Source organism: Dunckerocampus dactyliophorus, chromosome 4 (assembly GCF_027744805.1).
Source record: "Dunckerocampus dactyliophorus isolate RoL2022-P2 chromosome 4, RoL_Ddac_1.1, whole genome shotgun sequence".
NCBI lineage: Eukaryota > Metazoa > Chordata > Actinopteri > Syngnathiformes > Syngnathidae > Dunckerocampus > Dunckerocampus dactyliophorus.
This window is the reverse complement of record NC_072822.1, coordinates 11,055,793-11,069,510: the sequence shown is the minus strand read 5'-3', so window position 1 is coordinate 11,069,510 and position 13,718 is coordinate 11,055,793. Positions and strand designations below refer to the sequence as shown.

The 13,718-nt window shown below is 40.4% G+C and overlaps 1 protein-coding gene across 3 annotated transcripts in view; it reads left to right on the top strand.

Annotated features, from left to right (window-relative positions):
* Positions 1-13,718, top strand: part of LOC129179369 (collagen alpha-1(XXVII) chain B-like) — a 67,698-nt gene that overhangs the window by 48,627 nt on the left and 5,353 nt on the right. For all 3 annotated transcript variants that reach the window (XM_054772552.1, XM_054772553.1, XM_054772551.1), the window contains 26 exons: positions 366-419; positions 3,772-3,825; positions 4,292-4,336; positions 4,611-4,655; positions 4,751-4,804; positions 6,403-6,456; positions 6,529-6,582; positions 6,743-6,796; positions 6,878-6,931; positions 8,221-8,328; positions 8,413-8,466; positions 8,534-8,641; positions 8,733-8,786; positions 9,366-9,419; positions 10,141-10,197; positions 11,712-11,765; positions 11,864-11,917; positions 11,986-12,039; positions 12,120-12,173; positions 12,287-12,394; positions 12,807-12,914; positions 13,007-13,114; positions 13,190-13,243; positions 13,398-13,460; positions 13,538-13,591; positions 13,674-13,709. In XM_054772552.1, the coding sequence (XP_054628527.1) occupies positions 366-419; positions 3,772-3,825; positions 4,292-4,336; positions 4,611-4,655; positions 4,751-4,804; positions 6,403-6,456; positions 6,529-6,582; positions 6,743-6,796; positions 6,878-6,931; positions 8,221-8,328; positions 8,413-8,466; positions 8,534-8,641; positions 8,733-8,786; positions 9,366-9,419; positions 10,141-10,197; positions 11,712-11,765; positions 11,864-11,917; positions 11,986-12,039; positions 12,120-12,173; positions 12,287-12,394; positions 12,807-12,914; positions 13,007-13,114; positions 13,190-13,243; positions 13,398-13,460; positions 13,538-13,591; positions 13,674-13,709 (1,650 nt within the window). The remainder of the gene's footprint in view (positions 1-365; positions 420-3,771; positions 3,826-4,291; positions 4,337-4,610; positions 4,656-4,750; positions 4,805-6,402; positions 6,457-6,528; positions 6,583-6,742; positions 6,797-6,877; positions 6,932-8,220; positions 8,329-8,412; positions 8,467-8,533; positions 8,642-8,732; positions 8,787-9,365; positions 9,420-10,140; positions 10,198-11,711; positions 11,766-11,863; positions 11,918-11,985; positions 12,040-12,119; positions 12,174-12,286; positions 12,395-12,806; positions 12,915-13,006; positions 13,115-13,189; positions 13,244-13,397; positions 13,461-13,537; positions 13,592-13,673; positions 13,710-13,718) is intronic.

Below are 13,718 nucleotides of genomic sequence, written 5' to 3'. Positions count from 1 at the left end.
GTAGCGGGACCAGAACGCGACCACAAATTAACCGCATCACTGTAGTAGCCGCAGGGTTCAAAACGTGAGGAAAAAAGTAGCGGCTTATACACCGGAAATTACAGTAGTCCAAATTACACCATTTATACCAGCCTGATTCTGCATAATACATTTACACTTCTCCTCACAGTACATGGAAGCCAGAAAATTAGATCAAAACCTCTATTAGGAAGGAGACACTGGTATTACAATATATATTTTAATTATAGCGTAGTGGGAAACTAATGCACGATGTTGTGTTTTTAAATCAGACTTTACTTACCACAATAAGCAATAATGTACTTTTTATTATTCATTTACATACAGTATGTTCTTGATATTTTTAGGGACCTCCAGGCTTGAGGGGATCGACTGGAGTCAAAGGACCCAAAGGCACGGAGGTACAGTAAATCCAACTATTTATTCATAATATACAGATACACCACACTAATAGTGATGGCAATTTCATCTCTTCAAAGGGAGACGTTTCTTTTGACTTGGCTCCCTAAAAATAACCGTCTCTTTCGGCTCCCAAGGCTCCTCAGATGTTTTTGTTGCTTAAATGTACTTATTAACAAACACATATAAAGTGAATTTCTCAAGTACAAACATAATTATCCATCCTCTATGCCGCTTATCCTGACTAGGGTCGCGGGTATGTTGGAGCCTATCCCAGCTGACTTTGGGCGGGGTACACCCTGGACTTGTCCCCGGCCAATGGCAGGGCACATATAGACAAACAACCATTCACACCTATGGAAAATTTAGAGTCTCCAATTAACCTAACATGCATGTTTTTGGAATGTGGGAGGAAACCGGAGTACCTGGAGAAAACCCACGCACGCACAGGGAGAACATGTAAACTCCACACAGAGATGCCCAAGCGGAGATTCGAACCCATGTCTCCTGACTTTGTGGCCAACATACTAACCACTCGGCCACTGTGCGGCCGCTCAAAATCTGATTATATCAAATATTTTTTATTTATATTGCAACCAAATATAAATTAAAATGTGAAAAACTAAAAGAAAAAGCAGCATCCAGTTGTTGCTGGACTGAGGAAATTTGGCATGTCCACCACAATCCTGAGTTGCTTCTACAGATGCACTATCGAAAGTGTCCTTACCGCCTCCATCACTGTTTGGTACGGTAACTGTACAACACGTGATAGGAAGGCACTCCAGCGGGTGATCAAGACCTCACAGAACATTGTTGGGGCAGCCCTCCCCTCACTGCAAGACATTTATACATCTAGAGTCCTACGCAGAACACACAACCTCATCAAGGACAGCACACATCCACAACACTCATTATTCACACTCCTACCGTCAGGCAGGCGCTACAGGAGTTTGAAGTCCAGGACCACAAGGCTGGCAAACAGCTTTTACCCACAGGCCATCAGGCTCCTCAACGAAGCACTCGCACACGCCGCACGCAACACACGCACACACTCATAGCACTTTATTTATTTATTTATTTGTATTATTTACTTGTATTAATGTCTCTTCTGTTGTTGTTGCTTAATTTATTGGTATATATGTTTATGTGTTTATGTTTCTTATGTTCTTATTCTTTCATTTGTTTTCTTTCTTTTCTTGGGAGAATGAACAGAATAAGATTTTCATTGCATGGTATAACTGCTGTTGTACTATGCACATGACAATAAAACTCTCTTGAATCTTGAATCTTGAATCTTGCTGGTTTTTAATGAAAATTGGCGAAGTGCCTCAGCTTCCGTGTCCTGCTGCTCATTTTCCTCAACTTTCCAGCTTGCTAGTGTGTGTAACCCCTCCCTGCCCCTTCTGCATAGTGTCGACACATACGGCACCGCACTTTATGACCAAAAAACGAAAATGACGAAAAAAAGCAGAGAAAAAAATGACGGCACGTTTACTTCAAACAGCCGCTCTCGTCGTTCACGGCGCGGAGCCGTCTAAAGAGCCATTTTGTTCACAACCAACGCATCACTACCAAATAAAACTGCTTAAAAATAGATAGATGGATATAAACAGTAGATAGATAGCAGCAATTTTGATACCTATAATACTGATTACACTATAATCAATATGGACTTTGCTGAAGCATACATTCTAAAAGAACACGTACTTGTGGTGTGGTTTGAAATTAATTTCAGTTCATTGACTTTGCCAAAACTGACTTCATCTCATTGAGATAGTCCTTGTCTATGGAGAGACGGTTGGACTGAATGAACAATTGAAGAGGAATTCAAGTATAATGAAGGCATTTCATTTTGTAAATGAGTTTAACACGCCTCCCTTGATATCACAAATGTAATATCTGATTATAGCAGAACATTGCATTCAGGCCCTGGAAAACAGAATTAAAGCACCCATCTCCTTATTACACTGTCTGATGGAAATCCTCATTAACAGAATGAGCATAGCAAGGTTTATCAGTGATCACACGACAAGCATTTAAAGAGGCTATTTGTATGAGTGTTATTTCTTTGCTTTTCAGCTATCACACTTTAGCAGTATTCTAATACACATGACAACAAAAAATCAACTGACAGCAATTTTTCAATAAACAGGAGCACAGTGAAACCTTTAACACCAAACACCCTTGGGAAAAATATGCCTCTGAAGTTGCACACAACATGGGAATTTAAACTGCAGGCGAGAGACCTCAACTGAGTGAGCATCGAAGGATTAACTCGCATGCCGTATTGTGCTTTTGTTTGGCTTTTTGCGACACTTAGTCTAAAATAAAAAGCAGCATAAAAAAAGGGAATCAGCAGAATATCCACAGGAAGTTTCAAGACGGAAGTGGAGTAAGAATCTTGCATGTGTTTGTTGTTTTACTGTGGTTAACTTCTGTTTACGGGTTGTGTGCCATCAGGGCCGGCAAAGCATAACCTGCTGTTTTTGTCCAATCAGATTCCAGTTTCTATGTGTTGCCATGTCAATCTTATCTGCTCAGGGTTTCAAAATCAGCTAGGTCATGTCACTTGAAAATGATTATCAATGGGGCTGTTTCATCAGGCTGTTTCAGATTTCAGATTTGCCTCACGGGGCCAGCTAGCAGGCCCACGATAACATCAGAATTTTTCCATCCTCTGATTGGTTGATGACTGAACTCAAAGTTAACCAGTGCACTTGAACAGCGCAGCGCTTAATCGATCCTGTTCCGACACAAAGAAATGAGACAGACATGGTGTTGTTCATCGTTCTGTGTGCGTTATGTGAACAAATAACTGGTGAACTGTCGTGATAGTGGTGGTATTAAGAGGTGGATTAAGTCGAAATGCTCGACCCGGCACTGTTTTTTACACTTCTGTGACAGTTAGAACTGTTAAGAATAGAGATGTGTGAGGCGCATTAAAACGTTATCGCTCATAAAGTTTTATGGAGGTGACAATTTGACCCTGGAAGAGATCATTTCTGTTTCCATTATTGTTCTATACCATGTCACGTGACATGACAAGTTCCACTGTGTAATAATCCCCGTGCAATCATGGAAAAACACTAATATAATAAACCTGGGCATCAATCAGAGCTAATTTACAGTAAAACAGCCAAATATTTACTGAATAAACAGAATCCCACAACACTCCATTGTGGGATAGACCCTAATAAATAAAAATAGAGCTGAGACTCCCAGGCTCGTCTAAAAGGGGAAGTCCAAAATCGAGATTAATTGCTGTCACTCAGTGACTCATTATTTGAAACATCAGTCAGCAGGATGTAAAAGTCCCCTACTACATGTCAGTCACAGCTGTTTTGTTTCCTTCAGGGTCCGAGGGGTCCTGATGGCGCAGTTGGGGACGACGGGGCTGCTGGACTGAAGGTGAAAACATTAAAAGTTATCAAAACATGCTCATATTGCTGATTAAAGTGTCAGATTCTCTGCTGGTGGCGCTACTTTGCATTTCAAATTCCATTTGGAGAGTGCCTCCAGCTCTCTAATTGGACGCATCAGTTCTGTCCCTGCTGTGGAAAGTTTGGAGAAACATCTTGTCCATCAAAGGCAAATAAATCTTGAGTGTTCTAAAATAAAAAAATAATAACAATAAAAACATGAGCACTTTTATGGAAGTTTTGTTTTTCTGTTTGTAATTATTTTTAACATCTGAAAAACTTTTTGGACACTCTTGTCTTAGATGAATAAAATACAAGTGATCCTCGAATCAAAGAGTCCTAAAATATTGATGGTGCTGTTTGTTAGTGTTTGGCGTCTGCAGCATTTTAACTATGGGGGATTTTTCTTTCTTTTTTTTTTTTTTTGAAACTCACTTGCAGATCTATCTTTGCAGGGCCCTGATGGTCCGCCAGGAAAGTCAGGCCTCCCTGGTGATATGGTAAATAACAAATACATAAATAAGGCTTATTTTCTATGGTAGACAAGACTATCATGTAGTTAATTTAATCTTGAATAAGCAGCTAATTAAAGTAATAAATTGTGTACCTGACCAACCTATATAAAAGATATGTGCCACATGCTAAGTAAGACTAAGTTATGATAAATATATATTTTTAAATGAAGAATTCATACACACATGATATAAAAGGATAAAAGAGTACACTACTAACAATTGTTATTAGTGTTTTTCTCATTGTGTTGTTTTGCCGCAGGGAAAGCTCGGTGAGCCCGGTGAAGCTGGGCAGAAGGGATTTCCAGTAAGCGACTAGAGCTTCATTGCAGTGGCAGTTTATACAGACTTAAAATTAAATTTAAAAAAAATCAAAGAGTTAATAATCAACTCTTATTTTAGGGTATCCAAGGGCCCTCAGGTCCACCAGGGGATAAAGGAATTGCCGGGGACACAGTGAGTCATATTATTATTATTATTATTGGTCCGCCCCTATTGACCATGGTTTTTCAATACATTTTGCACTGTGCGTGTGCCTGTCCAGGATGGCGAAAAGCCCTCCTCGTGATGTAATGTCCCATTTCCCACACTGTACGTATTTCGAGTGAGGGGCAGTCTGCCTGAAAGCGGACAATAAAAGCCAGGCATTTGGTGACAAAGTATATATCGAAGTGTATAGGAGACAACGGATTTATTGGCGATGCACAGAGGCGACTCGGACCTGGCAGATCTTCTCAGCTACAGTCCCCCCTCCTCCTGGCTCTGATGTCGGTGTGCGGTGCACCTTTTTTAAACGCTTCAGCTCCATAAATGGACAAAAAGGAGTGCATAAGATGAAATCAGCGTGCTGCCATTGTCCAGTATAAGAACGATGCTGCACGCTGCAGCTTTTTTTATTTGAGAATTGCATTTCTTGGAGAACTACTTGCCAGGAGATTGCAGTTGCATTTTCATGATTTTTTGGAAAAATTATTTTTGGGGAGAAAAAAGTTGTTTCTTTATGCACAACATAACGTACCAAAACCGTAGCCCAATTGCCAAGGTGCGGACTGTACAAGAACCGTTCCAATTCATAGTAATACACATTACAGAATGGTTGAGGGCACCAAGTGAAAGGTCTAGTATATAGTTTGTTCCCCAAAAGCCAGTTATCTGCCAGTTAACTAGTTTTCATTGTACAGTCGAACCTCATAGGCCGAGCCCGATCTGGAATCATGGAAAAGGAAATCATCCTTTCAAATCATCCCCAGTAAAAATGTGACAATATAAGTTAAACACTATTACAGCAAATGTTAAAACACTACAAAACACTCGCTTAACTTCAAAATAATGAGTTCATAGTACTCAGGTTAGTTGTGTTGCAGTCAACCTGTGAAGTGCGCTAAGCACATAACATCAGAAGTCGGCAGTCTCTTGAGCATCCACATGCACATTATGCTCACACATGTGACGCCAGCAGTCAACTACGAGCTCAGTGTTGCATCATCTCCGGCTAGCAAAGCAATGAAATACTCCATCAGAAGTATTGGGACAGGTTGGAGTTACTGCTTTGAATGCGCTTCACTTTATTTCACGTACTGTAGCTTCCAGTGCTTCTCTGAACTCTTTGAATGAAATACAAATTGTAAAAAAAAAAAAAAAAAGCCACAACAAGCCAAGGAAAAGCAAAACAAGTGGATGTTAGTCTGTTGATGCTTCCTGAAGCAAGGTCTCATATCACTTGCTGTTGTCGTGCATAATGGTGGTGTTTTTTTGTGCAACTTTAGGGGTAGATTTTTCGTATAATTAGGAATTTAGCAATTCCACTGTAACTAATTGTATTTTTTTTTTTTTTAGAAAGATTTAGACAGGAACTTGTTTCAAACTGTATCTGTGACTTTCTATCAGTTATTATTCATGTAAAACATGGACATTTTGTGGGAAAACCCCCCCCCCAGAACAAACAAATCCTTCTTCTATTTGAGTCTCAAAGACAAAACGAGACAAGTAAGCAGTAAGACAATCTGATGTACAACATCTTATCTTCTATTGATGGCCTACCTTTGTAACTGTAGGGAGCAGCAGGACCTCCAGGATCGAGCGGTCCGACGGGGGAGATGGGACCAATTGTGAGTCTGATCACACGACTAATATTAGAACCTGTAGCATTCCTTCCTTCTGGTGGTCTTTGTTTCTGACAGGGGTTACCCGGAAAGACTGGCGAGAGAGGACTGTCTGGTGAACCTGGGGAGAAAGTAAGTCGATTTTTAATAACTTACTGTGTTGTGGTATCGATTACTTGTGGACCAGTAGCATGAAACATTTAAATCAAAATATATATTTCAGTTGTATTGCATGGAAAACTGCAGCAATCTATACGTAAGAAAAACATGTCAAATTGCCTCTCATTTGCAGGGTGACACCGGTGCACTTGGCAACACAGGAGAGCAGGGTTTAATTGGCCAGAGAGTAAGTACCGTTTATACTGTGACAGAGGGCAAATATTCATTGCCCTTAACTCCTAACTTAAATGAATATTTGTCCCATAAGGGTGAGCAAGGCATTGATGGCGAGGCTGGACCAAGTGGACCTGATGGCATTAAGGTGAAAGCATAAAGGGAGTATGGAACATCATTTACATACCATTTTGTAAAGCTACCTAATCCAATAATTCAATTTTATTCCACAAAGTTTCTGCGTGGTGTCGTTCAGTCCAATAAATATGTGAATTTGAACCAAGCGAATCCCTCAGTTGAAGCGTATTGTCATTAGAGCGAGACAGTCATCATATGTGAGCTATTGGAGCTACACTGCGGTAAAAACAAACAATGGGATGATTTCGAAAGGGCTGACAAATATCACAAAAACTGAAAGATAGATGACTGGATCGAATCATTCCCTCAGGAGTCCAACATCAATAAGAAGAAATACATTTCTCTAATAAATGACTGCAGAGCTCTGTACTTTTGTTTGTCTGTCACTGTTTGGATACTTCCTGGTGCACGGAGAGGCTTTTTACACCATGTACCACAATAAAAATAGCTTGCTTTTGCGACCTCTGCTTACCATCACAGGCTTAGCTTTGAATAAATGGCCTGTACCTGCAGATAATTGGCTTGTGGTGTATGAGGTGAAATCGAAATGACTATTTCAGCAAAGGAATATCTCATTTAACTTCAATCCCATCAAATCTTTGGCTGCTAAATTAATATTTGTACAATTATATCATTTGTAAATGGTACTTCAAATCAAAGAGATAAGGTAGGCATGTCCAAAACAAGCCATTTTATAGATTTACGTTATTAGTTATTAGCTTCTCTTTACATTTAGCCTTTTTTCACAATTGTTTCCACTTTTGCTGGAGGTTTTTTTGTTTAATTTTATTTCTACAATGTGCTGCGAGCCAATAAACAGCAAGCTGCAGGCCGCAAATGGCCCCCGGGCTGCACTTTGTACATCCCTTATGTAAGGGACTAGGATTTGATACGTAGGACTCTATCATTTGCTTTCTGGGGCCACAGGCTTTATTTTAAGATGTGTAGTGAAGCCTGCTTTTTGTTTTACACAGCTGCCCTCTGTTAAGAGAACAGCTACATTGGAAGTCAAATGCTAAGATGAGAAAGTACAAATTATCACCAAACTAACTAGGTAGCTAACTAACTTGGTGACTAGCCACCAAGCTAGTCAGCTAATGGCAAACAAAACAATTCCTTTTTCACTCATAAGGTAAACAAATATGCCTAAATGTAATTTTAAAAAAAAGTGTATTGTATTTTAATAATTTAAGGCCTTTTTCACTTTATAATTAAATATGTTTTGTGTGGTTTGATTGTTTTTTATCAGCTATTATTGTCCTCCATTCATTCTTCCTACGTTTATGATGATCTTTTCAGGGTGAAAAGGGTGATGCTGGTCCAGAGGGTTCTACAGGAGAAAAGGCTGAAATAGGCCACAAAGGAGAGGAAGGACCCTGTGGACCTCCAGGTCTGTCAGGAGTGAGGGTGAGCATCTTGTCAGTCAATTCCACTGGCTTGTCTTGATGAATGCGATTGTTTTGTCCACTTAAACTCATCTTCCTTTGACAGGGTCAAGAGGGTAAACCAGGCAAAATTGGCGAGAGAGGAAAACCAGGAGGCAAGGTTTGTCCCCCCTGTCGCTTTTTCTTCTCTCCATGGTAGAAGTGATTGACTGCTTTCATCTCACCAGGGGATGAAAGGTCACCAAGGTCACCTGGGAGAGAGTGGGCCAATTGGTGAGCACGGACCGCCAGGGTTTGTGGGACTGAAGGGAGCAAGAGGAGCGATTGGACCAGTGGTAAGACATCTTTTAGCTTTCGAGCCCCTTTGGACTGACACTTAATTTAGTTATTGGTGAAAATGGCCTAAATGTGGGTTTATTTCCCTAGGGTGCTCCTGGAAGAATGGGCCAACAGGGAAACCCGGGGATATCAGGCTATGAGGTAATCACGTATGGTGTAAAGCAGTGGTCCCCAAACTTTTTACAGTCACGTGCCCCTTAATGAGGGAGGGAGCGCTGTACTAGTTATATTATACTAATTATACTAGGATAATCATACTAGTTGTACATTACATAACATTATTATTTTTCTTTCCTTAATACATTTTTCCACACATTCTTAGTGAATGGTGATAGAACAGTAGAATATATGTTATTATATGAAATAAATCGTCACAGATTGGCTGTGAGAAGCCACATAGCTCTACTGCAAGTACAGCACTTTGGACTAAGTTTTAAGTTACCAAATATTTCTGTCAAGTCTCATCAGACTAAGTTGTAATTTTTGTTTGTGCGCAAAGCCCAGCGCAGGGGCCATTTGTAGCCCACAGCTCTTTATTTTTATTGCCCCTAAAATATAAAAGTAAACATGGCCTGCATAAGAACATTGCAACAGAGGATTATTGTTATGTTATGTTGGGTTTTATTTCATTCTGTATTTGGATTAAATAAAAACTGAACTGAAATGAAAAATGAAGTGTCGAACTTTGTGTGAGCTTTGAAGTGTTTTTTCCTGCCTTAGGGTCACAAAGGACTTCAAGGCTCACAAGGACCACCAGGACCTAAAGGTGAAAAGGTACGTTGTGACATAGTGCATTTGTCAACCATTCCAATTCCGACAGAGCGCTGTCTTGTTTTGCTTAAGCGATCCATTCCTGATTGGTGGTACAAACAAGGGCACGTATCATCGTGATTATGTTGCTTAAGTGCAATCAGCTTCAACTGGACTCTTTTAATCACGACTGAGAGAATACAAACATTCCTGTTTACTGGAAAGGATGCGGGACTACACATTAAACTAGATAACAGTCCACAGCCAATTTGCATTTTTGGAGGAAAAAAGGGTGCGCCATCTGGATGTGCATAGCGGATTTCACAGAATTGTTTACTAATCATTTGAACTGAGTTACCCTGGAACCAGAACAGGCAGCTGATCAGATAAAAACACTACAATATGTCAAGCGCAATCCTTGCAAGTGTCAGTTTTTCCTGGCCTCTTGTAATTCCTAATTGTCGTCTTGATTTTGTAATCATGTTCTCGAATTGTTTCGTTGTGACACGTGTGAAACACATGACTGGTAAAATCCTTCACACGTCTGTTAGTGTTCAATTAATCCAATAAAGACGCTAAGGCAGACATTGACTCATCACTGTGGGTTTTAGCGCTCGGAATGATGAAATCACCTGTGTAATGAAGTGGATGATGTGTTGCATTCTGTGAAATAAAAATGACAGCGAGAGTTTAATGTTGCCTTCAGGGGTAATCGGGGTTTTGTTGTCTGTGTGTTGCTTTTTAGGGTGAACAGGGGGAGGACAGCAAAGTAGAAGGTCCACCAGGTCGCCAAGGTGACAGAGTGAGTTTCCTATATGTTCTTGCTGCTCTTTTGGTGAGCAGTGCGACGCGTTGTTACACTCAAAATCATTGACACCCTTGCCACAGTGAATTTGGTATCTCTTAGCTGAAAATGACACCAGTGGGAAGATACTTGAAGTAGTGTAAAGAGATATTATTTTTTTTAAAGACTAAGATTTTCGTTATTTTTTACATTTTGACAAAATGTTGCTGATCTAAAATAGTTTACTTTGGAAAAACAGACTTTCTTTTTTGTTTTTGAGTTTTCTGCTCACCACCAAGTCGATTTAATCTCTCACTGTCAGAACTAAAAATCAATTAGCTTAGCAAACATCACAACATCAAGAATGAAAAAACAAGAATACATTTCAAATATTAAGAGTAAAGCCATAATTTTAAGAGAAAAAAATAGCATGAAGATGAAATATAAAAACTGAAATATCTATTTTTCTAAAAAAGCTGTGATATTATGAGAAACAAACAAAAAAAAATAAAGTTGCATTTTTTTGTCAAATGTTACAATTATAAAGTCAAACTATTATGGCAATAAAGACATAATATTACAGAAAGCAATGTATGACAAGAAAATTGAAATATTTGTAAAAATAATTTAAAAAAAGGAAATACAAGCAAAAAAGTATAATGTAAGGAGAAAAGTATCAGAGTCGTTCATACCCAATTCAGGGAGCGACACTTCCCTTTTATCGGAGGTGTGAATAACAGGATAGGATTATACCACTACTCCGCCCAGGCTTAGTGTAACGAACCAATAGGAGGAGGGTGTTGGCACACCAATTCCGCCCACTCTTACTGTATTTAAGGCCTAAGCTACCAGCACTTATTAGTTTGCTGACGAAGCTCTTCGGATGAGGAGCGAAACGTCCGACACCTTTTTCACAGAAGTACAGATGACGTCTCAAGAAGCCTTTTCCTCGTAAGGAGAAAAAGTTAATGCTATTAATAAATAATAAAAATAATAAAAAATAATAAAAGCTGAGATCCAGCTTGTTTTTTTGATGCTGTTGTTTTTTTGTAATATAAAAAACTTATTTGCATTTCTACATGGTTTATATTTTCTGAATGTAAAAGTGGCCCCTGCATCCTTAGAGTTTTTAGTATGCCGCCCTCGGTGGAAAAAGTTTAGACACCTCTGATTTAAGATTAGATTGTCGCAAAAAATTGTGGCTCCCCCAAATTGCTCGATAAAATCTTGGATTTGAGTAATTTTTCTAAAAAAAGGAAAATGGCAAATGATTTTCATGAATTCTTTTGCTACTTTCTTGTGTCTTTTCCGCAAGATGATACCCATTCAACAAATTGAAATTCACTTTAAAATTTTTAGGGGAGGCTGCAGCAGCTTGAGAAAAATAAAGAAATCCTTTTAAACCATGCTACTTCCAGCTTTGTTCAAGGAAACACATACAATGCTGAGTCTTTCAAATGAAAAGTGGCACCCACAGAGTGGGGAGACCCAAGGCCCACTGTCCCATACTTTGTACGTGTTTTCCATTGCAGGGTCCACCTGGTAACAGAGGTGATAGAGGACAGGCAGGTGAACCCGGATACATTGTAAGTGAAAACATTTTCTACCTTCCTTAGTGGTCACAGAGCCTAATGTTTTAAGCAGATGTTCTGCATAGCGTAATGTAGAGAATGACATTTTCCAGGGTCCAATAGGTGTTGATGGCGAGAGAGGTAAAGCCGGTGCGCCAGGACTTCCCGTGAGTGTTGGATTTAAAGCTATGCAAAGCTTCGGCTTTACTTTTTCTAACAGTCACAATAATTTCAGGGGCATCCTGGGCCCACAGGACAGCAAGGACTGAAAGGGTCCAAAGGTGAACAAGTAAGGACTTAACTCAACATTCTAGAGCTCTAACATGCACTCATGCTAGATCAATACAACATTAACTCTCTGTGCTCCAGGGTCAGAAAGGAAAATCCGGGGCGAGCGGAACGCCTGGGACAAAAGGACCACCTGTGAGTTGGATGGATGCTCTCTCTCTCATACTCTATTATGTATAACAAATCAGCCACATGTTATTCATAAGACAGCGTAGCGTTGACTTGAGGTGTTTATTGGTTTTGCAAAGGGTCCAGAAGGACTCCCTGGCCCACGAGGCGTTACTGGCAAGGAGGGTCCTGAGGGGCTTCCTGGAATGGATGGACTGCCTGGTAAAGATGGAAGCAAAGGCACTAAGGTAAGGCATGAGATTAATAAGTCTGTCTGTGGTTCTTCTTCTTTTCCTATAACTCCTTACGGTGTCGTATTGGTGCCACTCTTGCAATGGTCCACCAATTTCTTCCACTATTGTCGGTTGTGTGCCATTTGCTGAGACTCAGCATCCCAGTCCATTCTTTGATGTTGTCTACCCATGTGTTCCTTGGCATTCCATTGACATTTCCTTGAAGTATGGTTTTCATAAGTCCATCTGATCTTGTGATTTCCCCGACCATTTGAGTTGTTGTTTCTTTATGCTGGTTACAAAATCGTCACATTCTTCTATGTGATCTGTTATAACATTTCTGATGTCCTCTTTTCGAATTCAGTCTTTGTATGTGATGCCCATAAGATTGTGTGGTTCACCAGCTACAGTATATTTTTGCATTTAGGGCGAGCAGGGAGAGGATGGAGAAGTGGGCTTAGTCGGAAAACCAGGGCAGCGGGGTACAAATGGTGAGACGGGGCTTCCTGGTGATCAAGGCTCCTTTGGACCAAAGGTAAGACTGGTTTTAATGGCTTGGTTTGTAGTGAAGGATTGATTGTTTGGTGTGTTGGTTGGATGGCCAATACTTTCATGTATGTTCTCCAGGGTGAAAGTGGTCTCCCGGGCCAAATTGGAAATGTTGGGATGAGAGGGGCCCTTGGTGGAATGGGCTTGATGGGGATACAAGGAGTGAAAGGCTCCAAAGGGCAACCAGTGAGCACTTTTCAATAATTTCAACGATTTTCCAGTTATTGGGCAGATTTGACAACCCTTGTCCTTATGCATCAGGGTGACATCGGCGAACGAGGATTTCCAGGGGTGTTAGGTCTGTTTGGGCCAAAGGTATGATTCTATCGATATGCGTGCAGCATTTTTAAAGGTCCAAAATTTTGACTTGAGGCTCTGTTCTCTTTGTGACGAACTAATAAACATTTAACCATTGTTGTTACTATTAAAAAAGTAAATTCTGTATAATGCTAAGCATGGGTCTTTCTAGGGACCCCAAGGAGACATGGGTCCAGCAGGCATTCTGGGACCAAGAGGACCTAGAGGATTGATGGTAACTGATGGCCACATCTCCCACAAATAAGCAGTGAATCTTTCGGTTCTCCATCAACTGTGTTTTTTGCTGTCCAGGGTATGGAGGGAGCCCTGGGCCCTGTTGGCATCATCGGCCCCAGCGGCCATCCTGTATGTACTTCGTATCACAACGTGTCTGCACAGTTTTTTATACTGTCTCTGTCCAATGACCCTCTTGCTTTCTCTCTGTCAGGGACTACAAGGTGACAAAGGAAGTCGAGGGGAGACGGTGCGTGAC